The following is a 27,844-nucleotide window of genomic DNA, read 5'->3' as shown; positions in this document are numbered from 1 at the left end:
CAAATTTGGACAAACTTTGGGAGGAACTTCGACGAGCTTGGTACTCAGTACCTTTTGAACGATTGCGGAGTCTTGTTACGTCTATTAACCGCATAAGTTAATAAGTCGATTTTCTGAAAATCAAAATTGACACCAAAAAGTTTGGCAAAGTGGGTGCAAAATAAACCTGTGTCAATATGCTGCACTCATTTTTTTGTTTTTCGATCGTGTCTTGTTAAAAAATGAGTTCAAAGTTAACGGTTACATCTATCGAAGTGTTGTGATAGAAATCTAAAAAAAATTAAATGGAGAATTCTTTTTCAGTTATTTATTAACGATATTAATAAAGTTTTGAAAATGTGAGATGGTTTTTTCTATTTCAATTCGGACTTAGAACTAGTATCTAAAAACTTGATATTTTTGGTAAGTTATTATTTGAACTTTAATGATTTTGTTTTAGTATACCCCGTTATTCTGCTATGAATTGAAACTTATGAGTTAGTTTATATATTCTTTAACACAATGCAACAAAAATTGGGTGCTCTTTAGAGAATCGAGGGTCAATTAGTTTTTCACTTTCTGATAGAAAATACTCCTTACTTTATGCAACGTTTTTTATTTTTAAATTAAATTTACTGATGTTATTAGTGTATTTTATTTTGGGTGAATTTAATTAAGGTTGGGGAAGAGAGAAAAGAAACTGAGAATTGCGTATTAGGGATGAGGAAAAAATTTTGAGAAAAATAATGTCGACAGGCGAAGTACAGGCCATTAATCAATTTTTTTAGTTTTTAGGTAAAAAAATAAATATAACAAAAACTAGGTTTATATTGTATTTTTTTGTACACGGAGAAAACATAACGCCAGGGATAACTTTACTTCTAGTATATTTAATCAGAATAAAGTTGAATATACCAGAAATAAAGTTAAATATACCAGAAGCATAGTCATCCCTGCCTTATTTTTTCTCTGTGTAGGAATACTCTTTTAAACAGAAATAATAACAAAAACCACGAAAAATAATTATGGCCAGGTTTTTGATGACAATACTCCTATGTGCGCTGGTTTTACACTGTGATAAATAATAAGGGTTACCCAACCAAATACTAGTTATTTTCTTTTAACTGTGTTAAAATTTTTGGTAATTTGTTTTTGTTTTTAGGAAGTGTGCTATTTATTTTGTCCTAAAAAACTTGAGCTGTATTAATGATTTTGTTGTTATTTTTTGTTAAAGAATTCAATGTACTTAATTTATTTTTTAATAAATCAAATATATCTGTGTTCTTACTTCCTCATTAATAAAACAGCTCTTTTAAGTTAAAAAAGTGCAAAAAAACGTTAATTTTAGAAATTTTAGGGTACATGTGCTATTTATTTTGTCGCCACTGTAAATCCTATACTGAAGTAATTAAGTTTAATACGGCAACTTTTTGTCAATGCACAAACTAAACCTACATTTGTGCATATAATTTATTTTCAAACTCGAAAGGGGTAGAAAAAAAATCAAATTCAATACTAGCATGTTTGTATTTGTTGTGGTCCATTTGTCATGGTCCAGTATTCTTTCTAAGCTCTTCAAATAAAATTATTACATTTTTAGCGAAAATTAAAACACATTAAGTTTTTAAACTCAACGGTTTTTTTTCCACTAACTGCCACCGTAAATGTTTTCCGTTTATTGTTTAAAATCTTTATTTCCGATTTGTGTCTTAAATAAACAGATAACAAATTTCCCAAAACAGAAATGTTCCCCTCATCTGTTTTCTTTTTGACAAAAAAACAACATGATGACAGCTACAGCTGTCAACAAAGCACACGTCAGTTTTCACGCATTTTGCCAACAAAAAAAAAGAAACAGAAAAAAAACTTTCCCAAAAGTGTTTTCCTACACAAAACACTTAACATTCTTTAAAGGCAAATTACGTGTTATCTTTACAAAATAATGATTTTAAGAATATCCCAAAATACTTTGAATTCGCGTCATGTTTGTAGCAATTTCTAACACCAATCGTTTCATGCAAACAACCCGGAAGATGTTACAGTCGCATTACATCAATATTCTCATCTTCCTAGCTGGAACATTCGTATCATTGGTTTTTTTCGAATTTTTCCGCAATGGATTCAATCACAAACATTCCCAATTGATGTATGTTCCCGACGAGAGATATCTACAAGTTATTGATGAATTTACAACAATTTCACGAAGAGATCCAACCCATTTGAGCAATAAAAGGGGTGGATTTAATGATGACGATTCACACGAACATGAAGCAAATACAAAAGAGGCTCTGCGCTCTCTGAAGTTGGCTCAAGAGATGAAGGCGTCAGGCAAAGATGACAAAGCAATGAAACTGTTTGAACATGCTTTTGCCTTGGCGCCAAAGAATCCAGAGGTCCTAGTTAGATATGGAGAATACCTCGAACACAACAGGAGAGATATACTTACCGCAGATCAATATTACTTTCAAGTACATTATTTGTTTGCCTTTTATAAGGTTTTAATTACTTAAACTTTAATTTCAGGCATTGACAATCAATCCCAGTAATAGTGAGGCATTAGCTAATCGCCAAAGAACCGCATCCATAGTTCAAACTATCGACGAGAGGCGTCTTCAAACATTGGACAGAAAGAGAGATGCTCTATCTGCCATTCACGAAGCAAATTCGGCCTTGAGACGAGCCAAGAAAGAAGCTTATTTTCAACACATTTATCATTCAGTTGGAATAGAGGGTAACACCATGACTTTGGCTCAGACCAGATCGATTTTAGAAACTAGAATGGCTATCGATGGCAAGTCAATTGATGAGCACAATGAAATTCTGGGTCTTGACTTGGCCATGAAGTACATTAATGCCAGTTTGGTTAACAAGTAAGTGTTTTTTTTTTATAAATTAATGTTTAAGGCACATTTGCGCATACGATACTTAAATATTTAAGTGGAACATAAAGTACTTAGTTACACATAACGGTTTGCAAGTAATAAAGTAATTTAGTCTTATTCATAAAGCGTTCTAAGTTGAACATAATTTAGGGGGAGGAAATAGCAGAGCATAAGTATTTATGTCCAGGCATTTTTTGAAATCAAAATAACATTTAAATAAAGGTTTTTTCTCATTAACCAATTAAAATAACAGCCACGCATGTGAAAATATATAATGTTTCGGGTTAGAAAAGTTTCTATTCCTTTTTATTTAATCTAATATTCTCAAAAAAGCGTTCCCGGACATTTCCTTGTACACAACTCAAAAACTGAAATTCAAATAGCTTAAAAACACATTAAAGTCAATTATTTTTAAATATTTCTTTTCTTTAAACCAATACTCTTAACACAATACTCTTCATAAATGTGTACAGTACATCTCTTACAAAAAAAATAAATTGTTATTTTGTATACATTAATAAAAGTTGCCCCAAGAAAAATTACGCACCGTGCCAAAGTTTCTTAAAGTGTCAATATTTTAATCATCTAACGTACAAATGGTAATACAAGCACATTTTAAAGTTGATATTACATTGATTTATCATTCCACAAATATTTGTATGGATAAATATATTGAATGTATGTTATGTTAGTTTTAGTTTGATTTATAAGTAGCGTAAATCAATTAACCGTCGTTCCGGGAACGCTTGTGTTGGGGTATATTTAGATTAAAATTTTATTTTTTGGTAATATTATAATCAAAAGTTGAGGCCACTACAATATAATCTCAAAAACATTTCGTTTTACTCTGTGATATAAAAAATAAAAAAAATTAAGGTCAAAAAGGCGTTTCCGGGAACGTCATTTCAGGGAACGCTCTTAGAAACTGAATAAATAATGTGGTCTTACACCAAGTTACCAAAAAACAAAACAAAAAATTACTTATGGCCTAAGTATTTCGAACATGCATAAGAAGCATTTTTTTGTAGAAATTGGTCTCTGAACCAGGAAAATAAAAGTCATATTTGATTTATTTAAGCCTCACTATCTTAATATAATGATACATCATTCACATTGATACTATTTCAAGACTACTAAAGTCGTTTTGAAGAGATCACCTTGATTTCGAGGAACGTTTTTCTAGTACCTACTAATTTTGGGGTAAACTGAAAAATATACATTTTTTTGCTCTGCCCGTTCATGGACCGACAAATTATGTCTGAAGGGAATATTTGAGCATGAAATTTTTATCATATAACAAAGTTGATTTTGTAGGAATTCGGTCCTCGAAATTTTCCACCTCCATGATATTGAACCTTATGTTCTACTTAAGCACATTTGTTTTTGGAAAAAAGAGAGAATTCCTCTTAAAAAATTATGAATTCGAAATAAAATGAACAGTATTATATGTATCAATAACAGTTAATTAAACTAAATTTACAATCTACAAATTTTTAAAACTTCCGCACATACATATTTTTCGAGCAATGTTAACCACTCTGGTTATATTTTCTTATATAGGATGACAAATATTTTTGACGCACACAAATAAATTCACAAAACACTTTTCGATTTGGATGCATAAGATATAACATTTTTGCAGACCCTAGGAGGGTAGCTGAAAAATAAAGTGCATTTAAAATGCAGTTTTTTACATCAGGATTGATCCTAGAAAAAACTGTTACTATCAGATAGATCTTCCATGGCTTAAACCAAATTATTTGGTTTTTGAAAGTTTAGTGGGTTCATATCACCACAATATGCACCTAAAGTATGGGTTTTTACGTGCATTTAAACCACCTTGAACTTAATCTTGTCGTATGATGTGATAATGTGTTTTTCTAGGTACCATCCATATCAAAAACAAAAAACGGCATTGTTGATGCACTTCATTTTAGGGTTTCCTATACGTCTTAATTAAAAAACCATCCAAGATACAAATCATTTTATGTTATTACCCACGGCCTCATAATTCCAGTGGGTGTTTTGTCTATCATGTGCATTTTAACCAAAAACAAGATAACAGCGTTATCAACCTTAGCTCATTCGTATGGATGCTAGGTGTTTTTTGGGCATTCTCCTTTAAAGATAAATTTAACAATACTTTAGCTAAAATTGCTCAAAAATTCGAAAAAAAAAATAATTGATTTGAAATTTCAATTTGCAGTTCTCAGAGATTTCTCATATGAAAGTTAATCATTGCTAAGTTGAACTTATTTTTGTAGCAATTTAGACTCAACTAAGTACATAAAACATAAGAACTATGTTCGACCTAGCTAAAATTCAAATTTATTATTCGTATGAGCTAATGGGCCTAAATGTTAATCGTTTTAAAATAATTTTATTTTCTGGATGAGTTCACAAAATATATAATTTTTCAGAATGGAAATTACTCTAAAAGACATAATGGAGATCCATCGAAGGGTTTTGGGTCATGTCGATCCCATTGAAGGTGGAGAATTCCGTAGAACTCAAGTTTATGTCGGTGGCCATACACCACCAGGCCCAGGAGATCTTTCGATTCTTATGCGAAGATTCGAAGGATGGCTGAATTCTGGAGAAACGATGTCGTTGCATCCAATTAAGTTTGTTTACTCTCTTGCAAACAAAGTAGTCCATTATACAAAAAGTCCTCTATTTTTCTCTAGACATGCTGCACTTGCTCATTACAAACTTGTCCACATTCATCCATTCATCGATGGAAATGGTAGAACCTCGCGTCTTCTTATGAACACAATGCTTATGAGAGCTGGCTATCCCCCCGTAATAATACCAAAGCAACAACGGTAACTCAACCCAAAAAATCAAACTTAATTTCAAAATAAAAAATTAATGATGTCTTTCCAGTCACAAGTATTATCACTTCCTCCAGTTAGCTAACGAAGGCGACATCCGCCCATTTATTCGTTTCATTGCTGATTGCACAGAAAAAACTCTGGATCTGTATCTTTGGGCAACAAGTGATTTACCCCAACAGATACCAATGTTAGAGCAAACAGATTTCATTGGAGATAATAATAACAAACCATCAGCAAGATTCAATGCAAATGACAATGATGTAGATCAATCAGGATCGGGATTCTCAGATTTAAATAATAGTTTCCTATAAAAACAGAAACAAACGCACTTTTAAATTAAATGAATCGTCTTAAGATAAACAAAACCAACAAAATAAAAAAACACAAAATAGTAAAACTACGTCTGTGATCTTAAGCTTACATAGAAAATTTACATTAAAAATGTAATAACTTATTGTATTAAAGATAACATCAGTAAATTATTTGTATTTATATATTTTTTTCCTTGGAATTATATTTTTATTTCAAATTTTCAAAAAAAAATAATTATTGTAATAAACAAAATTGTTAAATGTCTCAAGGATCGATTGTGATTTTTGGTATATGTGAGTTACGAAATAGCACATTATAAACTGTTATATTGACTTGAAATAAAAATGTTGGAAAATGAAACTTATTCTAGAAAATTAATAGAAATGAGAAAATAATCAAGATGATTTAATGATGACGTCCTTGGTTAATAAGAAAGTTGCAAAAAATACTTTCTGGTTTGGCTAGTTTAAAGACTTCGGACAACAACGTTCATGCTTGACCCTCGCGTTGAGACGGAATAATCGAGTAACTTGGCTCATAAGGTTAGATGTTAAAATTGATGTCAAATAAAAGGTAAGTTGATACTGAAACCAAACAAAATTGGATTGCCACTTTTAAAATGTTATATGACTAGTTTTGTTAATTTTCGCATGAGGTTTTTGTAAAATTTATTTGATCCCGTTTGTACGCTGGTGTCCTCTTATTAATTGGAAAAGCTTGTTTTCCTCAAGAACGAATCTTAAGATTTTAATTGAAAAAATATGGATACTGCACATATTGCCCTATTTTTTAAATACAAATATTTTTTTTCAACCGTTATTAACGGTGCCTGTCATAGAACCATTTTCTTGTTTTCTGACTTTCTCCTAAACTAGTTAAGTGATTTCAATGAAAATTTTCATTCTAGTTTTAAAAATTAAAAAAAAGTTTTTTAAATATAATTTTTTTATATATATTAAATCAATTTTATAAAACGGATTAATGAATGTTCTTGAAATTTTGGTTTAATATGTAAAAAAAAAATATCTTCAAAACTACAAAATAAATTTTTGAGCGTTTTTATGCACAAAACATTATTTTTTTTAAGAGGTTCCCAAAATTAAAAAAAAAAAAATAGGTACCCAGTTTGGAGATTAAAACCATTTACAAAGGTGATTTCGTATGATTAAAAACAACTTTTAATACATTTTTTTATAAAACTAATGATACAATTAAATTAAAATAATTCTTAAATGAATGCTATATAAAACTTTAATATTCTTAGAAATTTTAATACCTAACCATAAAACCAAGAACGTAGGGCGACCCGGTTGTGTATTTTGTCAAAATCCAATATAATTAGAAAATTTTGATCATACTGGATTTCTTTGGATTTTTGGAAATATAAAAAATTATCTTTAGAATATCTTCAAAAACTCGACTTGTGCGATATCCTACAAGAAGCAGACGATTTTTACCCGACAGTGAAACTTGCTCTTCACATTGACCACTGCCCCTCCCTGATCAATATCGTGCGTACGCCCAAGGCAGCATCACTAGTATAAAAAAAAAACATACAAAAATTCCACTTGATTTTTACTTCCTTTCCACCTCAAGTACAAAAACACATTTTATTACTTCATTGCATAACGACTTACAAAATATTAAAACAAAACATTGTGCTTAAAACTGGATTTCAAATCATTTTTGAAAAAGTAGCTATACCAATATTATCCCACACCCTTGTTGAATCTCTTCAAATTTTAGACTGCAAAAATTCTTTATGAGTAACTTCTCGCCACCAACTTGGACGTCCTAGCACATCTGGTGCTTGCATGATTGAATTTTGTAAGTTCAAGTAAATCTAAAAATAAACAAAAAATAATTAAAAACAAAGATTTTAACATGAAAACATTTCTAAGAAAAATACGTTTCCATCACTCAATCCCAGTGGTGAGTTCAAACAAAAATCTGTGGGTGCAATTGCATCAATCAAACTAATTGCTTCATCTTTCAAAACAGGCAACAAAACCAAAATTCCTTTTTGATACAATTCAGCCTGATTCGTGTTTTTAAAGAAGTTTCCCTGCAAAATAAATGTTCAATCGTTAGAAAAGATTCAAAAAGTTTAAGCTGTTTTTTTACCTGATAGAGTAACGCTAAATGCTTCATCACCAAATTAGCTCCATAAAATGATAGTACCTTTCTCAGAACATCCTTTTCAGAACTTTCTGGCAAATCACGAACAAATTTGTAGAAAACATAGAAAATAGTCCGCTATAAAATATTATACAAAATTAATCGTTGAACTTTGCTCAACTCAACTTTTTTATTTTCCCTACCTGAGCATATATTATTGATAAATTGCTTGCTATGAATACTTGTGAGTTATTTCGAACTTCAAATGGACTCTGACCACTTTTTTGAAGATCTTCAACTCTCTTTACAGCGAGATCTAGTTGAAAGGCACACAACCAGTTAAGAGTATGAAGAAGACCTAAAACAAAAACAAGATTTAAAAGTTATCTTAAAATCCGTTATAAGCTATTTCTTACTGTCTTCATTTAAGGCCCCTTCGACACTTTGAAACTCAGCTTGACTCTTAAGAATCTTATCCATGTCCTTGAGAAAACTAACCGATCTCATTGGTGATGCTTCTTCAAAGTTGTTTTCACCGCGACGAATTGATATCAGCCAATTTGAAGCTTGTTGAATTAGAGTATTATTCTCGCCCTCGTATGTACAGTTAGCATCGTGGTCATTTCTCAAATCACCGATTCCAGTACATTTGAGATACCCATGTCCACCACAAGCCTCTCGACATTCTTGAATACCATCACGGACAGCCCACGTACAGACAGGTTTTGCAGCCGATGATAGACCATGCAGTTCCATGCCCTGGCTTGATACATCCTCGCCCATAAAAGTTTTTATCTGAAGTTCAACGCTTTCTTTTCCTAACCAAAGTGAGAAGACTCTAATGGCGTAAGCAGTTGCAAGATGTGGCAAAATGCGGTACTGTTGGGATTGGTATTCAAGCACTGGCAATTCTTCTGAACTGCCATCTGGCCCGAACTGCTTTCGGCAAGCTGAGTATCGACCAGCTATTGTGATTGCCTTGCATAAGGCAACATATGCAATGGCTAAAAATACATTAGTTTTAATAATAGAGCCTTTAAAAGTTATTTGTAATCATACAGCAAATGCTGACCCTTCCTGCGGAAAGTGCTCCTAATGAAGCTCCTAATCTCTTTCGGCTGTCCTTAATCTTGCTTTTAAAGTTTCCATTTGCATCAACGTCTCCAGTTCTTGATAAGAGGTTCTCTTTTGGTATACGATAATTGTGGAACATCACAAATCTTCAATAGTCCCAATCAGTATAAAAAGAGAGAATTCCTCTTAAAAAATTATGAATTCGAAATAAAATGAACAGTATTATATGTATCAATAACAGTTAATTAAACTAAATTTACAATCTACAAATTTTTAAAACTTCCGCACATACATATTTTTCGAGCAATGTTAACCACTCTGGTTATATTTTCTTATATAGGATGACAAATATTTTTGACGCACACAAATAAATTCACAAAACACTTTTCGATTTGGATGCATAAGATATAACATTTTTGCAGACCCTAGGAGGGTAGCTGAAAAATAAAGTGCATTTAAAATGCAGTTTTTTACATCAGGATTGATCCTAGAAAAAACTGTTACTATCAGATAGATCTTCCATGGCTTAAACCAAATTATTTGGTTTTTGAAAGTTTAGTGGGTTCATATCACCACAATATGCACCTAAAGTATGGGTTTTTACGTGCATTTAAACCACCTTGAACTTAATCTTGTCGTATGATGTGATAATGTGTTTTTCTAGGTACCATCCATATCAAAAACAAAAAACGGCATTGTTGATGCACTTCATTTTAGGGTTTCCTATACGTCTTAATTAAAAAACCATCCAAGATACAAATCATTTTATGTTATTACCCACGGCCTCATAATTCCAGTGGGTGTTTTGTCTATCATGTGCATTTTAACCAAAAACAAGATAACAGCGTTATCAACCTTAGCTCATTCGTATGGATGCTAGGTGTTTTTTGGGCATTCTCCTTTAAAGATAAATTTAACAATACTTTAGCTAAAATTGCTCAAAAATTCGAAAAAAAAAATAATTGATTTGAAATTTCAATTTGCAGTTCTCAGAGATTTCTCATATGAAAGTTAATCATTGCTAAGTTGAACTTATTTTTGTAGCAATTTAGACTCAACTAAGTACATAAAACATAAGAACTATGTTCGACCTAGCTAAAATTCAAATTTATTATTCGTATGAGCTAATGGGCCTAAATGTTAATCGTTTTAAAATAATTTTATTTTCTGGATGAGTTCACAAAATATATAATTTTTCAGAATGGAAATTACTCTAAAAGACATAATGGAGATCCATCGAAGGGTTTTGGGTCATGTCGATCCCATTGAAGGTGGAGAATTCCGTAGAACTCAAGTTTATGTCGGTGGCCATACACCACCAGGCCCAGGAGATCTTTCGATTCTTATGCGAAGATTCGAAGGATGGCTGAATTCTGGAGAAACGATGTCGTTGCATCCAATTAAGTTTGTTTACTCTCTTGCAAACAAAGTAGTCCATTATACAAAAAGTCCTCTATTTTTCTCTAGACATGCTGCACTTGCTCATTACAAACTTGTCCACATTCATCCATTCATCGATGGAAATGGTAGAACCTCGCGTCTTCTTATGAACACAATGCTTATGAGAGCTGGCTATCCCCCCGTAATAATACCAAAGCAACAACGGTAACTCAACCCAAAAAATCAAACTTAATTTCAAAATAAAAAATTAATGATGTCTTTCCAGTCACAAGTATTATCACTTCCTCCAGTTAGCTAACGAAGGCGACATCCGCCCATTTATTCGTTTCATTGCTGATTGCACAGAAAAAACTCTGGATCTGTATCTTTGGGCAACAAGTGATTTACCCCAACAGATACCAATGTTAGAGCAAACAGATTTCATTGGAGATAATAATAACAAACCATCAGCAAGATTCAATGCAAATGACAATGATGTAGATCAATCAGGATCGGGATTCTCAGATTTAAATAATAGTTTCCTATAAAAACAGAAACAAACGCACTTTTAAATTAAATGAATCGTCTTAAGATAAACAAAACCAACAAAATAAAAAAACACAAAATAGTAAAACTACGTCTGTGATCTTAAGCTTACATAGAAAATTTACATTAAAAATGTAATAACTTATTGTATTAAAGATAACATCAGTAAATTATTTGTATTTATATATTTTTTTCCTTGGAATTATATTTTTATTTCAAATTTTCAAAAAAAAATAATTATTGTAATAAACAAAATTGTTAAATGTCTCAAGGATCGATTGTGATTTTTGGTATATGTGAGTTACGAAATAGCACATTATAAACTGTTATATTGACTTGAAATAAAAATGTTGGAAAATGAAACTTATTCTAGAAAATTAATAGAAATGAGAAAATAATCAAGATGATTTAATGATGACGTCCTTGGTTAATAAGAAAGTTGCAAAAAATACTTTCTGGTTTGGCTAGTTTAAAGACTTCGGACAACAACGTTCATGCTTGACCCTCGCGTTGAGACGGAATAATCGAGTAACTTGGCTCATAAGGTTAGATGTTAAAATTGATGTCAAATAAAAGGTAAGTTGATACTGAAACCAAACAAAATTGGATTGCCACTTTTAAAATGTTATATGACTAGTTTTGTTAATTTTCGCATGAGGTTTTTGTAAAATTTATTTGATCCCGTTTGTACGCTGGTGTCCTCTTATTAATTGGAAAAGCTTGTTTTCCTCAAGAACGAATCTTAAGATTTTAATTGAAAAAATATGGATACTGCACATATTGCCCTATTTTTTAAATACAAATATTTTTTTTCAACCGTTATTAACGGTGCCTGTCATAGAACCATTTTCTTGTTTTCTGACTTTCTCCTAAACTAGTTAAGTGATTTCAATGAAAATTTTCATTCTAGTTTTAAAAATTAAAAAAAAGTTTTTTAAATATAATTTTTTTATATATATTAAATCAATTTTATAAAACGGATTAATGAATGTTCTTGAAATTTTGGTTTAATATGTAAAAAAAAAATATCTTCAAAACTACAAAATAAATTTTTGAGCGTTTTTATGCACAAAACATTATTTTTTTTAAGAGGTTCCCAAAATTAAAAAAAAAAAAATAGGTACCCAGTTTGGAGATTAAAACCATTTACAAAGGTGATTTCGTATGATTAAAAACAACTTTTAATACATTTTTTTATAAAACTAATGATACAATTAAATTAAAATAATTCTTAAATGAATGCTATATAAAACTTTAATATTCTTAGAAATTTTAATACCTAACCATAAAACCAAGAACGTAGGGCGACCCGGTTGTGTATTTTGTCAAAATCCAATATAATTAGAAAATTTTGATCATACTGGATTTCTTTGGATTTTTGGAAATATAAAAAATTATCTTTAGAATATCTTCAAAAACTCGACTTGTGCGATATCCTACAAGAAGCAGACGATTTTTACCCGACAGTGAAACTTGCTCTTCACATTGACCACTGCCCCTCCCTGATCAATATCGTGCGTACGCCCAAGGCAGCATCACTAGTATAAAAAAAAAACATACAAAAATTCCACTTGATTTTTACTTCCTTTCCACCTCAAGTACAAAAACACATTTTATTACTTCATTGCATAACGACTTACAAAATATTAAAACAAAACATTGTGCTTAAAACTGGATTTCAAATCATTTTTGAAAAAGTAGCTATACCAATATTATCCCACACCCTTGTTGAATCTCTTCAAATTTTAGACTGCAAAAATTCTTTATGAGTAACTTCTCGCCACCAACTTGGACGTCCTAGCACATCTGGTGCTTGCATGATTGAATTTTGTAAGTTCAAGTAAATCTAAAAATAAACAAAAAATAATTAAAAACAAAGATTTTAACATGAAAACATTTCTAAGAAAAATACGTTTCCATCACTCAATCCCAGTGGTGAGTTCAAACAAAAATCTGTGGGTGCAATTGCATCAATCAAACTAATTGCTTCATCTTTCAAAACAGGCAACAAAACCAAAATTCCTTTTTGATACAATTCAGCCTGATTCGTGTTTTTAAAGAAGTTTCCCTGCAAAATAAATGTTCAATCGTTAGAAAAGATTCAAAAAGTTTAAGCTGTTTTTTTACCTGATAGAGTAACGCTAAATGCTTCATCACCAAATTAGCTCCATAAAATGATAGTACCTTTCTCAGAACATCCTTTTCAGAACTTTCTGGCAAATCACGAACAAATTTGTAGAAAACATAGAAAATAGTCCGCTATAAAATATTATACAAAATTAATCGTTGAACTTTGCTCAACTCAACTTTTTTATTTTCCCTACCTGAGCATATATTATTGATAAATTGCTTGCTATGAATACTTGTGAGTTATTTCGAACTTCAAATGGACTCTGACCACTTTTTTGAAGATCTTCAACTCTCTTTACAGCGAGATCTAGTTGAAAGGCACACAACCAGTTAAGAGTATGAAGAAGACCTAAAACAAAAACAAGATTTAAAAGTTATCTTAAAATCCGTTATAAGCTATTTCTTACTGTCTTCATTTAAGGCCCCTTCGACACTTTGAAACTCAGCTTGACTCTTAAGAATCTTATCCATGTCCTTGAGAAAACTAACCGATCTCATTGGTGATGCTTCTTCAAAGTTGTTTTCACCGCGACGAATTGATATCAGCCAATTTGAAGCTTGTTGAATTAGAGTATTATTCTCGCCCTCGTATGTACAGTTAGCATCGTGGTCATTTCTCAAATCACCGATTCCAGTACATTTGAGATACCCATGTCCACCACAAGCCTCTCGACATTCTTGAATACCATCACGGACAGCCCACGTACAGACAGGTTTTGCAGCCGATGATAGACCATGCAGTTCCATGCCCTGGCTTGATACATCCTCGCCCATAAAAGTTTTTATCTGAAGTTCAACGCTTTCTTTTCCTAACCAAAGTGAGAAGACTCTAATGGCGTAAGCAGTTGCAAGATGTGGCAAAATGCGGTACTGTTGGGATTGGTATTCAAGCACTGGCAATTCTTCTGAACTGCCATCTGGCCCGAACTGCTTTCGGCAAGCTGAGTATCGACCAGCTATTGTGATTGCCTTGCATAAGGCAACATATGCAATGGCTAAAAATACATTAGTTTTAATAATAGAGCCTTTAAAAGTTATTTGTAATCATACAGCAAATGCTGACCCTTCCTGCGGAAAGTGCTCCTAATGAAGCTCCTAATCTCTTTCGGCTGTCCTTAATCTTGCTTTTAAAGTTTCCATTTGCATCAACGTCTCCAGTTCTTGATAAGAGGTTCTCTTTTGGTATACGATAATTGTGGAACATCACAAATCTTCAATAGTCCCAATCAGTATAAAAAGAGAGAATTCCTCTTAAAAAATTATGAATTCGAAATAAAATGAACAGTATTATATGTATCAATAACAGTTAATTAAACTAAATTTACAATCTACAAATTTTTAAAACTTCCGCACATACATATTTTTCGAGCAATGTTAACCACTCTGGTTATATTTTCTTATATAGGATGACAAATATTTTTGACGCACACAAATAAATTCACAAAACACTTTTCGATTTGGATGCATAAGATATAACATTTTTGCAGACCCTAGGAGGGTAGCTGAAAAATAAAGTGCATTTAAAATGCAGTTTTTTACATCAGGATTGATCCTAGAAAAAACTGTTACTATCAGATAGATCTTCCATGGCTTAAACCAAATTATTTGGTTTTTGAAAGTTTAGTGGGTTCATATCACCACAATATGCACCTAAAGTATGGGTTTTTACGTGCATTTAAACCACCTTGAACTTAATCTTGTCGTATGATGTGATAATGTGTTTTTCTAGGTACCATCCATATCAAAAACAAAAAACGGCATTGTTGATGCACTTCATTTTAGGGTTTCCTATACGTCTTAATTAAAAAACCATCCAAGATACAAATCATTTTATGTTATTACCCACGGCCTCATAATTCCAGTGGGTGTTTTGTCTATCATGTGCATTTTAACCAAAAACAAGATAACAGCGTTATCAACCTTAGCTCATTCGTATGGATGCTAGGTGTTTTTTGGGCATTCTCCTTTAAAGATAAATTTAACAATACTTTAGCTAAAATTGCTCAAAAATTCGAAAAAAAAAATAATTGATTTGAAATTTCAATTTGCAGTTCTCAGAGATTTCTCATATGAAAGTTAATCATTGCTAAGTTGAACTTATTTTTGTAGCAATTTAGACTCAACTAAGTACATAAAACATAAGAACTATGTTCGACCTAGCTAAAATTCAAATTTATTATTCGTATGAGCTAATGGGCCTAAATGTTAATCGTTTTAAAATAATTTTATTTTCTGGATGAGTTCACAAAATATATAATTTTTCAGAATGGAAATTACTCTAAAAGACATAATGGAGATCCATCGAAGGGTTTTGGGTCATGTCGATCCCATTGAAGGTGGAGAATTCCGTAGAACTCAAGTTTATGTCGGTGGCCATACACCACCAGGCCCAGGAGATCTTTCGATTCTTATGCGAAGATTCGAAGGATGGCTGAATTCTGGAGAAACGATGTCGTTGCATCCAATTAAGTTTGTTTACTCTCTTGCAAACAAAGTAGTCCATTATACAAAAAGTCCTCTATTTTTCTCTAGACATGCTGCACTTGCTCATTACAAACTTGTCCACATTCATCCATTCATCGATGGAAATGGTAGAACCTCGCGTCTTCTTATGAACACAATGCTTATGAGAGCTGGCTATCCCCCCGTAATAATACCAAAGCAACAACGGTAACTCAACCCAAAAAATCAAACTTAATTTCAAAATAAAAAATTAATGATGTCTTTCCAGTCACAAGTATTATCACTTCCTCCAGTTAGCTAACGAAGGCGACATCCGCCCATTTATTCGTTTCATTGCTGATTGCACAGAAAAAACTCTGGATCTGTATCTTTGGGCAACAAGTGATTTACCCCAACAGATACCAATGTTAGAGCAAACAGATTTCATTGGAGATAATAATAACAAACCATCAGCAAGATTCAATGCAAATGACAATGATGTAGATCAATCAGGATCGGGATTCTCAGATTTAAATAATAGTTTCCTATAAAAACAGAAACAAACGCACTTTTAAATTAAATGAATCGTCTTAAGATAAACAAAACCAACAAAATAAAAAAACACAAAATAGTAAAACTACGTCTGTGATCTTAAGCTTACATAGAAAATTTACATTAAAAATGTAATAACTTATTGTATTAAAGATAACATCAGTAAATTATTTGTATTTATATATTTTTTTCCTTGGAATTATATTTTTATTTCAAATTTTCAAAAAAAAATAATTATTGTAATAAACAAAATTGTTAAATGTCTCAAGGATCGATTGTGATTTTTGGTATATGTGAGTTACGAAATAGCACATTATAAACTGTTATATTGACTTGAAATAAAAATGTTGGACAATGAAACTTATTCTAGAAAATTAATAGAAATGAGAAAATAATCAAGTTGATTTAATGATGACGTCCTTGGTTAATAAGAAAGTTGCAAAAAATACTTTCTGGTTTGGCTAGTTTAAAGACTTCGGACAATAACGTTCATGCTTGACCCTCGCGTTGAGACGGAATAATCGAGTAACTTGGCTCATAAGGTTAGATGTTAAAATTGATGTCAAATAAAAGGTAAGTTGATACTGAAACCAAACAAAATTGGATTGCCACTTTTAAAATGTTATATGACTAGTTTTGTTAATTTTCGCATGAGGTTTTTGTAAAATTTATTTGATCCCGTTTGTACGCTGGTGTCCTCTTATTAATTGGAAAAGCTTGTTTTCCTCAAGAACGAATCTTAAGATTTTAATTGAAAAAATATGGATACTGCACATATTGCCCTATTTTTTAAATACAAATATTTTTTTTCAACCGTTATTAACGGTGCCTGTCATAGAACCATTTTCTTGTTTCTGACTTTCTCCTAAACTAGTTAAGTGATTTCAATGAAAATTTTCATTCTAGTTTTAAAAATTAAAAAAAAGTTTTTTAAATATAATTTTTTTATAAATATTAAATCAATTTTATAAAACGGATTAATGAATGTTCTTGAAATTTTGGTTTAATATGTAAAAAAAAAATATCTTCAAAACTACAAAATAAATTTTTGAGCGTTTTTATGCACAAAACATTATTTTTTTAAGAGGTTCCCAAAATTAAAAAAAAAAAATAGGTACCCAGTTTGGAGATTAAAACCATTTACAAAGGTGATTTCGTATGATTAAAAACAACTTTTAATACATTTTTTTATAAAACTAATGATACAATTAAATTAAAATAATTCTTAAATGAATGCTATATAAAACTTTAATATTCTTAGAAATTTTAATACCTAACCATAAAACCAAGAACGTAGGGCGACCCGGTTGTGTATTTTGTCAAAATCCAATATAATTAGAAAATTTTGATCATACTGGATTTCTTTGGATTTTTGGAAATATAAAAAATTATCTTTAGAATATCTTCAAAAACTCGACTTGTGCGATATCCTACAAGAAGCAGACGATTTTTACCCGACAGTGAAACTTGCTCTTCACATTGACCACTGCCCCTCCCTGATCAATATCGTGCGTACGCCCAAGGCAGCATCACTAGTATAAAAAAAAAACATACAAAAATTCCACTTGATTTTTACTTCCTTTCCACCTCAAGTACAAAAACACATTTTATTACTTCATTGCATAACGACTTACAAAATATTAAAACAAAACATTGTGCTTAAAACTGGATTTCAAATCATTTTTGAAAAAGTAGCTATACCAATATTATCCCACACCCTTGTTGAATCTCTTCAAATTTTAGACTGCAAAAATTCTTTATGAGTAACTTCTCGCCACCAACTTGGACGTCCTAGCACATCTGGTGCTTGCATGATTGAATTTTGTAAGTTCAAGTAAATCTAAAAATAAACAAAAAATAATTAAAAACAAAGATTTTAACATGAAAACATTTCTAAGAAACCTACGTTTCCATCACTCAATCCCAGTGGTGAGTTCAAACAAAAATCTGTGGGTGCAATTGCATCAATCAAACTAATTGCTTCATCTTTCAAAACAGGCAATAAAACCAAAATTCCTTTTTGATACAATTCAGCCTGATTCGTGTTTTTAAAGAAGTTTCCCTGCAAAATAAATGTTCAATCGTTAGAAAAGATTCAAAAAGTTTAAGCTGTTTTTTTACCTGATAGAGTAACGCTAAATGCTTCATCACCAAATTAGCTCCATAAAATGATAGTACCTTTCTCAAAACATCCTTTTCAGAACTTTCTGGCAAATCACGAACAAATTTGTAGAAAACATAGAAAATAGTCCGCTATAAAATATTATACAAAATTAATCGTTGAACTTTGCTCAACTCAACTTTTTTATTTTCCCTACCTGAGCATATATTATTGATAAATTGCTTGCTATGAATACTTGTGAGTTATTTCGAACTTCAAATGGACTCTGACCACTTTTTTGAAGATCTTCAACTCTCTTTACAGCGAGATCTAGTTGAAAGGCACACAACCAGTTAAGAGCATGAAGAAGACCTAAAACAAAAACAAGATTTAAAAGTTATCTTAAAATCCGTTATAAGCTATTTCTTACTGTCTTCATTTAAGGCCCCTTCGACACTTTGAAACTCAGCTTGACTCTTAAGAATCTTATCCATGTCCTTGAGAAAACTAACCGATCCCATTGGTGATGCTTCTTCAAAGTTGTTTTCACCGCGACGAATTGATATCAGCCAATTTGAAGCTTGTTGAATTAGAGTATTATTCTCGCCCTCGTATGTACAGTTAGCATCGTGGTCATTTCTCAAATCACCGATTCCAGTACATTTGAGATACCCATGTCCACCACAAGCCTCTCGACATTCTTGAATACCATCACGGACAGCCCACGTACAGACAGGTTTTGCAGCCGATGATAGACCATGCAGTTCCATGCCCTGGCTTGATACATCCTCGCCCATAAAAGTTTTTATCTGAAGTTCAACGCTTTCTTTTCCTAACCAAAGTGAGAAGACTCTAATGGCGTAAGCAGTTGCAAGATGTGGCAAAATGCGGTACTGCTGGGATTGGTATTCAAGCACTGGCAATTCTTCTGAACAGCCATCTGGCCCGAATTGCTTTCGGCAAGCTGAATATCTACCAGCTATTGTGATTGCCTTGCACAAAGCAACATATGCAATGGCTAAAAATACATAAGTTTTAATAAAATTCTTTACAAAATTTTTATAATCGTACAGCAAATGCTGACCCTTCCTGCGGAAAGTGCTCCTAATGAAGCACCTAATCTCTTTCGACTGTCCTTAATCTTGCTTTTAAAGTTTCCATCTGCATCAACGTCTCCAGTTCTGGACAAGAGGTTCTCTTTTGGTATACGATAATTGTGGAACATCACAAATCTTCAATAGTCCCAATCAGTATTGACAAAACAAAAAAATTAAAAATCCAAACTATTTACCCATTATCAACTCCATTTAGCCCGACCTTCTCACCTAAATCACCTACTGTGACTCCAGGATACGCTGACAACGTACTAGGATCACGAATGGGCACCAAAAAGGCATTTAGACCCTGATAGCTTCCATCAGGAACATACAACTGAGCATAGACAATTGAGTGTGTACATGTCTTACCGAGATTTCCCACCCAGCATTTGGCTGCTTCAAAATCAGGAGTATATAAAATGAACTCCTCAGTCTTTGGGTCATAAGTAGCTTGAGTTCGCATCCCACGAGCATTTGTACCGTGCGAGAACTCAGTCAAAGCAAACGCACCTCCAATTTTTCCCTCTGTGATCATTTCGGCATATTTGTGCAAGCGATCAGTTCCCAGAGATAATATCACGCTGGAGAACATTCCTATTGACAAGGAGTACTTTACAGCTAAGCTGACATCGTAGTTGAACATGGATTCGGTAAAGGCGTAGGAAAGTTTTGGATTGCTGATGAACTAAAAAGAGAAGTACTTTTAGGTGTAAAATATTGTTTAAACCAAAAACTTTTCTCTTACATCGTTGACAGTGTAAAAATGCTGACTCCAGATGAGGTCCTTTCGTTTGTTGGACAATTGTCGTTGGCGATCTAAAGAAGGTGTTTCCAATTCATGTTCGAAATCTGGATGAGATTCCATATACCTCCACATACGATGCTGTGAAGAAAATGTTTATAAAATTCAAAATTTAAGATACAAAAAAAAAAAAAAATAAAATATGGTTTGAATTTTGATTGAATCGTACAAAGTAATCGGCCCTAGCGCGCTAATCCGTCGGAGCGGAAATTCTCCGATTTCATACGAATATGCTTCGAGGTGTGTTTCCGACCGGTAAAAACTTTCTGATTCGGATGAAATCGGAAAAAATCCGCTCCGACGGATTACCTCGCTAGGGCCGAATGTAGGAATGTCTTTTTACCTTAAAACGTATAAAATCTTCTCCCTCCAATGCAACATTCATGCGTTTGTGACAAAATGACGCTTTGTTTCTATAATTTGTAAGTGGTCCAAATTTGAAATCTGGAAAAATGCTTTTGTCATCAAGAATATTGCCATTGTTGGGTCTGGAATGAAAATAAAAAAATATTTCTTTTTTATCTGTATTATCACATACCATTTAATTAGCAGAGCAATTCTACAAGGCACTAGCCAGATACAGGGTAGGATATAGCTAGTCAACTCCTTCCAACACACACACCCACACAAATACCACACCCTAATAACGTAATCTTATGATTTTTATTCAAATTATTTATAATACAATGCCTAATAATGCAATAAATAAATTGTTTTTTAATGGTAATCAATTTTTCAAAAAAAAAAAATTGAAATGTTTTTGAGTCATTTAGGAGAAAGTGAGAATGTTAATATTGGACCAAAAAACATTTTTTGTATATCTCAAAAATTGGAACTTATTTGCTAAAGTTATTAATAAAGCCATTTAGAGAAGTTTTTTTTTTAAACAAGATTTTCAATTTTAGTCATAGAGGTACCATTAATTTTTTCCTAAAAAATAAAATTTCAATTTCCCATCAAGGGAATTTTCCAAAACACACACAACTACTAAGTTTGAACTACCGAAATTGTTTCAGTTGTTTGGGCTGTACCTGTAACTCAAGATACGAATAATTATTGTAAGCATTCTCTATAGTAGGTAACCTATAAAATAAAAATACTACAAAATATAAACTATCCATATAAAGTCCACATTAAAAATTAGAAAACTACCAAATCGCATAATCCTTTTTTAAATGGTAACTTTAAATTTAATGGAGTGTGAATAAATCGCGCCTTAGAGTGATTTTTAAAGAATACTAATTTATTTACTCTCAACTATGTATATGATTTTATTAAGACAAAAAACAATCTCTTTTCTCTAAGAATACATTTGTATACGAAGGTGGGTCAAACAGTTCGCGGAAGGGGGACGATATTTAACATGTCTTTAGTTTTTACTTACAATATATTCTCTATTAAGCCTAATGCATTTTTAACATTGAAAAGTTTATAAATACATACCGTGCAAAAATAATTTTTTTTTTTCAAGCTCTTCTAAAAGGGCAGAAATTTTCAACTTTCACCGGTAAATTTTTTTCTTTGAAGTTTTTTTTCAGTCTTGGGTATAAATTATATGTATTTAGAAAGGCTGTATCAGTGTTTGATGTGATTCAATGTACAGAGCTCACATATACAGCTGTGTTCAAAATAATAGTAGTGCCTGCATCAAAATAACATTTTTTTATAATTACGGTGCTTCTACGGTTAAAAATTTAGTTTCTTTGATGTCAAAGTTTGTAACGGTCAATTACTAATAAATGTATCATAGTTTTAAAATGAAAAAGAAGGTTCCAAATAATTTTTCATTGACTTTTGGTTGTTCTTTCTAATTTGACCTGTTCAAAATAATAGTAGTTAAAGTTATTTTTGAAGAATTTAAAAGCGGTTTATAATATAGAATATTTATTTTTGGTTTAAAAGTAAGTACTCATATAATAGGAACAATTTTTCAACAAAAAACGATTTGTTTCGGTTTTAATCTATTTAAAGTTCGAAGTGCAAAACACTGCAGTTCGGATAGCGGAAACTTTTACGAAAGCTGCTTGAAGAAGGGAAAACCTACTTGGAAATTCAAGGTTTTATGAGGATGCTCCCCTGCAATGGTAGCCAATGCAATAAACTCAACGAAAAACCCCAAACGCGCGGTAGAAAAAGAAAAAAGACCGTCGTAGATGACAGGCGTACTGTCCAGATGAGCAAAGCTGAGCCTTCAGCATCGTCGTTTCGAATCCAGAAGGCTTTAAGCATTCGGAGGCGACTGTTAGAGACTAATTTGTACGCTTGAAGTCCACGAAAAGTTCTGTGAAACATGTTAAAAAGCGTATCCAGTTTGTAAAAGATTACATAAACTGGCCAGCGAAGTAATAGCGTAACATATTGTTTACTGATGCGAGCAAATTTGTCCTCTTTGGTGGTACTGGATCTCCAGAATACGTCCGACGTCCACCCAATACGGAATATGTTCCAAAGTATACGACGGAAAAAGTTAAACATGGAGGGTCGAAAATTTTAGTATTTTAACATATTTCTTTGTTAACAGCGGTACTTTATGTGAACTTCAAGCGTACAAATTAGTCTCTAACAGTCGCCTCCGAATGTTCACTGCACTGCAATCCAGGGTTAAAGCCTTCTGGATTTGAAACGACGATGCAGAAGGCTCAACTTTGCTCATCTGGACAATACGCCTGCCATCTACGACGGTCTTTTTTCTTTTTCTACCGCACGTTTCGGGTTTTTCGTTGAGTTTATTGCATTGGCTACCATTGTAGGGGAGCATCCTTATATAACCTTGAATTTCCAAGTAGGTTTTCCCTTCTTCAAGCAGCTTTCGTAAAAGTTTCCGTTATCCGAACTGCAGTGTTTTGCTCTTCGAACTTTAAATAGATTAAAACCGAAACAAATCGTTTTTTGTTGAAAAATTGTTCATATTATATGAGTACTTACTTTTAAACCAAAAATAAATATTCTTTATTATAAACCGCTTTTAAATTCTTCAAAAATAACTTTAACTACTATTATTTTGAACAGGTCAAATTAGAAAGAACAACCAAAAGTCAATGAAAAATTATTTGGAACCTTCTTTTTCATTTTGAAACTATGATACATTTATCAGTAATTGACCGTTACAAACTTTGACATCAAAGAAACTAAATTTTTAACCGTAGAAACACCGTAATTATAAAAAATGTTTTTTTGATGCAGCCACTACTATTATTTTGAACACAACTGTATGTCTGTAAGCCATTCGTTACGAAAGGGTTCTTGAGATTTGAAGCTTTTTCTTGCAAAACTAGGTCCTTCTTTGTCCATATATCTCTCTTTTAATGGTCTCTTTTATTCTTATGCAAAAATAATTCCGTATTATCCACCGGTAATATTGATACCCAATTTTTATAAGTGAAGGCATGATTTTCCGGAGAAAATCATCTCTGCTTTATTTAAACCGTGCCACATAAATGCCGTTGGTTTAATTTGGATTAAATTTAATTTTAAATTCAATCACTTACGGCCATATTATTCACTAGTTTAAAAAAAAAAAATTTGGATGTAAAGAAATTGAAATGTCAAAAATAGACCCAAATCCATAATATTCACTAATTAAATCCAATCTTAAATCCAATTTTTTAAATCCAATCTCGTTAAATCTAAATAAATTTAAACTTCTCTCTGGAGGTCTGTTTAACTTTATAAATCCAGATATAAAATTCATTTTCACAGTGTTCAGTTGCTTCGTCAAGTATTTTGAGAAAGAAAAATAAAGATAAATGCAAATTATACAAAATTCACTGAATAATCACATAATTTTTTTCGAGTGAATAATATGAACAAAAAATTAAACCCTTGGATTTATGAAATTCGGATTTAAGCGATTGGATTTAAAATTAACTTTAATCCAAACTAAATCCAGAATGAATAATATGGCCGTTAAATGTGAATTTCGTAAATCCAAGGATTTATTTTTTTTGTTCATATTATTCACTCAAAAAAAAATTATGTGATTATTCAATAAATTTTGTAGGTATAATTTGCATTTATCTATATTTTTATTTCACAAAACAACTGAACACTGTGAAAATGAATTTCACATTTATAAAGTTAAACAGATCTCCAGAGAGCAGTTTAAATATGTTTGGATTTAACGAGATTGGATTTAAAAAATTTAATATTAAAGATTTGGATTTATTTTTGACATTTAAATTTCTTAACATCCAGATGTATTTTTTTAACTAGTAAATAATATGTCCGTAAGAGTCCCCTTTAAACAATTGAAAACCCTTCAAAATAATCCGAGAGGTTTTGTCCCCGTCTCGTTAAGACCTCCGATTCATTTGGTAACTCAACTAAAGCTCAATAACTTAGGAGTTCTTTTTAACCAAACTCAGCATAACCGGTTTATATCTTGCTACTATTAAACTTTAAAGACGCTTCTGTAAACAAAATGGGGTAAGTGCTGTAATTAATCGCTGCCCTAAAGTAAAACTTCTAATCATTATGGATATTAAAATAATAAAACAATAACATTTATTAATTTTCAAGTCACAGTTGACAATGAAATTTGTGCATATGGCAACCCTAGTATGTAGCTTATCAATATTAATGCTCCCTGTCCACAGTCCACAATCGAACAGCTGTATCGTTTATTTACTATTTTGTTTTTACCAATAATCTCACCCCAAGCACTAATTCCACAAACATCATCACAATAATATTTAATGTTCACTCTCTACCTCTGCTCTCATGTTGGAAATGACTTTAATAGATTTCTTATAAAAATAACCAAAAATATAATTTTTTAAACTCACTTTTGTTGATCACCGTCATGTGTTAACGTAGACATTGTGCGATAAACTGTTCCTTTTTTACAAAGGTAATTAAAAATTCTAAATACCACTGCCACTTTGAGTTCACAGTACTGCACTCTTGTTCAAATAATTTACACAAATTAAAATATTTGCTGTTTTATTCGTTTCAAAAGATTGAGAAGAAAAAGAGCCGATTATGTTTCTATAAATGAAATAAGTCGACTATCAACACCATTGGTGATTGCACGAAGTATTAATTTCTTATTAGGAGGTCGCAGTTTCTTTCACTCTTTGTGTGATTTGTATACAAAATCTAATATTCAAGCTAATTTTTTACAAATCTAATCGTTTGCTAATTTGATAAGAATGTTATTGGAAATTTTAAGATAAGCTGTTTATTAAATATTAATGAGCATTTGACAACTGCCAATAAACAAATGGAAAAAAATTAAACAAACAAATCTCTTCATAAAACTTGGACCAACGACCTACTTCAAAGACGAACTGACAGATACTAAGCTTTAAGCACCATTGCGTTCTGTCTGTAGTGTAGTATGATGAAGTTGAACGCATAGTTTGTAAAAAAGCTTTCTATATGTTAAAAGGGTTGGAAAAGGTTATTGAGAGACAACGGTCAGTGAAAACATTGCAGTTTTGTTAGATTCTACATTTATTAATTATAACGTCAGAGGTCAGAGATAGCGTCCGTTGTGCATATAATGGTCATAATATGCACTACATACAAATGTAGGTTCATATTAGTTTTGAAAGCTATTGATTTAATTTATTAATTTGTAGTGTGAGCTGACAGCTGTTGGGCGATTTTTTATAATTAATTTTTCAGAAAAAAGTACGTATACGCCACAGTGAATTTGTATGAAAATTTAAATTTAAAAGATTTAATATGCATAATTAGGTTATACAGGGTGTCCCAAAAGTAATGGATCAAACGAAGTATGCTGACTGATAGGCCAACTTTAGGGCTCTCAGAATTTGGTAACTTGTTTATCCTAAATTACGGTTTTCGATTTGATGCAGTTTTTGTGAAATTTCGATAAATCCCGACTTTGCAACAGTATTTTGCTTCCTCGCTCATAATAGATTTTGGTTTTTTACAATTCTTTCACTATAACATTGCCTAATATTAAGAAATAAATAATTAATCAAAATATTTTTTATTTCATTCGCCATTTTGCTGCATATTAACTAACAGTTCCATGATTTATAAAAACTCGATTTCTTACTTTTATTTCAGAGCAGCACCCTGAAAAAAAATTGTATGGTGTGACCCTTTTTTATTAATTTGAAAACTTGCCGTGTTATTGCAGTTTTCAAAAATGTATAAAAGATTCCAAAGTTGAAGTTAGAACTAAAGATATTACAATTAAAAAGCAACAAAACAGGGTCTTTCAGAAAAAAATAACAAAGGAAAATAAACAAATTTTCTCGACTATTGTTTGTTCCTATTTCTTTTTGAATAAAAGCCTCCATTTTTTTTTTTGTTATTTTGCTCTGAAAATCTCTGTTTTTTTTAATTCAAATTGTAATATTTTTCGTTCTAATTTCATCTTTGGAAACTTTTATACATTTTTGAAATCTGCAATAACATGGCAAGTTTTCAAAATAATAAACCAGGGTCACACCATAAAAAATTTGTTCAGGGTGTTGCTCTGAAATAAAAGTGAGAAATTGAGTTTTCATACAACATGGAACTGTTAATTCATTTGCAGGAAAAAGGCGAATGAAATAAAAAATATTTTGATTAATTATTTATTCCTTTTATTAGGCAATGTTTTATTGAAAGAAATGTAAAAAGCAAAAATCAATTATGAGCGGAAAAAGCAAAATACTGTTGCAAAGTCGGAATTTATCGAAATTTCACAAAAACTGCATTAAACCGAAAACCGTAAAGATTTGGGATGAATAAGTTACCAAATTCTGAGAGCCTTAAAGTTGGCCTATCAGCATACTTCGTTTGATCTATTACTTTTGGGACACCCTGTATATGTCTTCAATTTTCTTTTATCAACTGTCTAGAATTCATAAGCCGTGTTTTTGTGGCAACTCAGTACTTTGCAGGGTAAACATTTTATGATGTAAACAACAACAAACCATTCAGTTTTTATTATTAGTAATCCTTTTTTGTTTAAGAGTCAAAAATTTACAACTTTGTAAAAAACAGTCCCTGTAAACAACATTTACAAACGAATACCTACTTCTGTTTATCCAAAATTTGACTGAGCTGAGTCACCCTAAAAACTACATACTATGTAGGTAGGTTCATTTTAGTTGTGAAGGTATTTGATTTAATTTATTAATATTGTAGTTTGAGTTGTTGGGCGATTTTTCAAAACTAGTTTTTCAGAAAAAAGTACGTATACGCCACAGTGAAACCGTATGGAAATTTAGATTTAAAAGTTTTAATATGCATAAATAGGTCAGTTTTTATACTAATTCGAATGAATTGAACAAAAAGAGAAGTAAATGTATTACAATTTTCCTTTTATCAACTGCCTAGAATACATAACCCGTGTTTTTTGAGGTAACACAGTACTAAGCTGAGTAAACATTTTATGATGTAAACAACAACAAACAATTACTATTACCTGTTGTTTAAGGCGCAAAAATAAATAAGCTTAAAAAAAAGTCCCTGCAAACCATTACAAACGAGTACCTACTTCTGTCTATCCAAAATTTGACTGAGATGAGTTACCATAAAAACTACATACTATGTAGGTTCATTTTAGTTTCGAAAGCTTTTGATTTAATTTATTAATTATAGTGTGAACTCACAGCTGTTGGGCGATT

General features: G+C 31.6%; 5 protein-coding genes across 6 annotated transcripts; 3 read left to right on the top strand and 2 right to left on the bottom strand.

The window, feature by feature from the left end:
- Positions 1-1,778: 1,778 nt before the first annotated feature.
- LOC129915900 (protein adenylyltransferase Fic-like) lies at positions 1,779-6,343 on the top strand. Its single transcript, XM_055995601.1, has 5 exons — positions 1,779-2,447; positions 2,503-2,849; positions 5,282-5,485; positions 5,549-5,686; positions 5,748-6,343. The coding sequence occupies exons 1-5, from the start codon at positions 1,962-1,964 to the stop codon at positions 6,007-6,009; spliced, it is 1,437 nt and encodes a 478-aa protein (XP_055851576.1). The 5' UTR covers positions 1,779-1,961; the 3' UTR covers positions 6,010-6,343.
- Positions 6,344-7,578: 1,235 nt separating this feature from the next.
- Positions 7,579-9,365, bottom strand: LOC129916292 (peroxisomal acyl-coenzyme A oxidase 3-like). The gene is made up of 6 exons (XM_055996155.1): positions 9,188-9,365; positions 8,545-9,132; positions 8,332-8,486; positions 8,135-8,266; positions 7,920-8,075; positions 7,579-7,853 (listed from the first exon to the last, which is right to left on the bottom strand). The coding sequence occupies exons 1-6, from the start codon at positions 9,339-9,341 to the stop codon at positions 7,746-7,748; spliced, it is 1,293 nt and encodes a 430-aa protein (XP_055852130.1). The 5' UTR covers positions 9,342-9,365; the 3' UTR covers positions 7,579-7,745.
- A 1,019-nt stretch (positions 9,366-10,384) lies between these two features.
- On the top strand, positions 10,385-11,472 carry LOC129914359 (protein adenylyltransferase Fic-like). The gene is made up of 3 exons (XM_055993563.1): positions 10,385-10,606; positions 10,670-10,807; positions 10,869-11,472. Exons 1-3 carry the CDS (start codon positions 10,404-10,406, stop codon positions 11,128-11,130), a joined length of 603 nt encoding a protein of 200 aa, XP_055849538.1. The 5' UTR covers positions 10,385-10,403; the 3' UTR covers positions 11,131-11,472.
- A 1,227-nt stretch (positions 11,473-12,699) lies between these two features.
- Positions 12,700-25,554, bottom strand: LOC129914030 (peroxisomal acyl-coenzyme A oxidase 3-like). 2 transcript variants are annotated; one of them, XM_055993059.1, is made up of 10 exons: positions 25,037-25,550; positions 20,596-20,740; positions 20,196-20,333; positions 19,645-20,135; positions 14,309-14,469; positions 13,666-14,253; positions 13,453-13,607; positions 13,256-13,387; positions 13,041-13,196; positions 12,700-12,974 (listed from the first exon to the last, which is right to left on the bottom strand). In XM_055993059.1, the coding sequence occupies exons 1-10, from the start codon at positions 25,069-25,071 to the stop codon at positions 12,867-12,869; spliced, it is 2,109 nt and encodes a 702-aa protein (XP_055849034.1). In that variant the 5' UTR covers positions 25,072-25,550; the 3' UTR covers positions 12,700-12,866. The 2 variants fall into 2 exon arrangements, with proteins under 2 accessions (XP_055849034.1, XP_055849035.1); XM_055993060.1 differs by lacking the exons at positions 12,700-12,974; positions 13,041-13,196; positions 13,256-13,387; ... (1 more) ...; positions 13,666-14,253; positions 14,309-14,469 and adding exons at positions 17,818-18,092; positions 18,159-18,314; positions 18,374-18,505; ... (1 more) ...; positions 18,784-19,371; positions 19,425-19,585 and having other exon boundaries at positions 25,037-25,554.
- On the top strand, positions 15,506-16,584 carry LOC129914031 (protein adenylyltransferase Fic-like). The gene is made up of 3 exons (XM_055993062.1): positions 15,506-15,727; positions 15,791-15,928; positions 15,990-16,584. The coding sequence occupies exons 1-3, from the start codon at positions 15,525-15,527 to the stop codon at positions 16,249-16,251; spliced, it is 603 nt and encodes a 200-aa protein (XP_055849037.1). The 5' UTR covers positions 15,506-15,524; the 3' UTR covers positions 16,252-16,584.
- Positions 25,555-27,844: the final 2,290 nt, after the last annotated feature.

The sequence above is a fragment of the Episyrphus balteatus genome, chromosome 3 (genome assembly GCF_945859705.1).
Source record: "Episyrphus balteatus chromosome 3, idEpiBalt1.1, whole genome shotgun sequence".
NCBI classification, from domain to species: domain Eukaryota; kingdom Metazoa; phylum Arthropoda; class Insecta; order Diptera; family Syrphidae; genus Episyrphus; species Episyrphus balteatus.
This window is presented reverse-complemented; position numbering and strand designations above follow the sequence as displayed.

What these genes read in the sequence shown, in the direction of transcription:
- LOC129915900 (XM_055995601.1), top strand. Translation starts at nt 1,962, where the DNA reads ATGTTTGTAGCAATTTCTAACACCAATCGTTTCATGCAAACAACCCGG. An exon ending in CAGATCAATATTACTTTCAA is followed by an intron (nt 2,448 to 2,502) that starts GTACATTATTTG and finishes CTTTAATTTCAG; the next exon opens with GCATTGACAATCAATCCCAG. An exon ending in AATGCCAGTTTGGTTAACAA is followed by an intron (nt 2,850 to 5,281) that starts GTAAGTGTTTTT and finishes ATAATTTTTCAG; the next exon opens with AATGGAAATTACTCTAAAAG.
- LOC129916292 (XM_055996155.1), bottom strand. Translation starts at nt 9,341, where the DNA reads ATGTTCCACAATTATCGTATACCAAAAGAGAACCTCTTATCAAGAACT. An exon ending in TATCAATAATATATGCTCAG is followed by an intron (nt 8,267 to 8,331) that starts GTAGGGAAAATA and finishes AATATTTTATAG; the next exon opens with CGGACTATTTTCTATGTTTT. An exon ending in ATTTAGCGTTACTCTATCAG is followed by an intron (nt 8,076 to 8,134) that starts GTAAAAAAACAG and finishes TTTATTTTGCAG; the next exon opens with GGAAACTTCTTTAAAAACAC.
- LOC129914359 (XM_055993563.1), top strand. Translation starts at nt 10,404, where the DNA reads ATGGAAATTACTCTAAAAGACATAATGGAGATCCATCGAAGGGTTTTG. An exon ending in ATGTCGTTGCATCCAATTAA is followed by an intron (nt 10,607 to 10,669) that starts GTTTGTTTACTC and finishes ATTTTTCTCTAG; the next exon opens with ACATGCTGCACTTGCTCATT. An exon ending in ATAATACCAAAGCAACAACG is followed by an intron (nt 10,808 to 10,868) that starts GTAACTCAACCC and finishes ATGTCTTTCCAG; the next exon opens with TCACAAGTATTATCACTTCC.
- LOC129914031 (XM_055993062.1), top strand. Translation starts at nt 15,525, where the DNA reads ATGGAAATTACTCTAAAAGACATAATGGAGATCCATCGAAGGGTTTTG. An exon ending in ATGTCGTTGCATCCAATTAA is followed by an intron (nt 15,728 to 15,790) that starts GTTTGTTTACTC and finishes ATTTTTCTCTAG; the next exon opens with ACATGCTGCACTTGCTCATT. An exon ending in ATAATACCAAAGCAACAACG is followed by an intron (nt 15,929 to 15,989) that starts GTAACTCAACCC and finishes ATGTCTTTCCAG; the next exon opens with TCACAAGTATTATCACTTCC.
- LOC129914030 (XM_055993060.1), bottom strand. Translation starts at nt 25,071, where the DNA reads ATGTCTACGTTAACACATGACGGTGATCAACAAAA. An exon ending in AAGATTTTATACGTTTTAAG is followed by an intron (nt 20,334 to 20,595) that starts GTAAAAAGACAT and finishes TTTTCTTCACAG; the next exon opens with CATCGTATGTGGAGGTATAT. An exon ending in ATTTTTACACTGTCAACGAT is followed by an intron (nt 20,136 to 20,195) that starts GTAAGAGAAAAG and finishes TTCTCTTTTTAG; the next exon opens with TTCATCAGCAATCCAAAACT.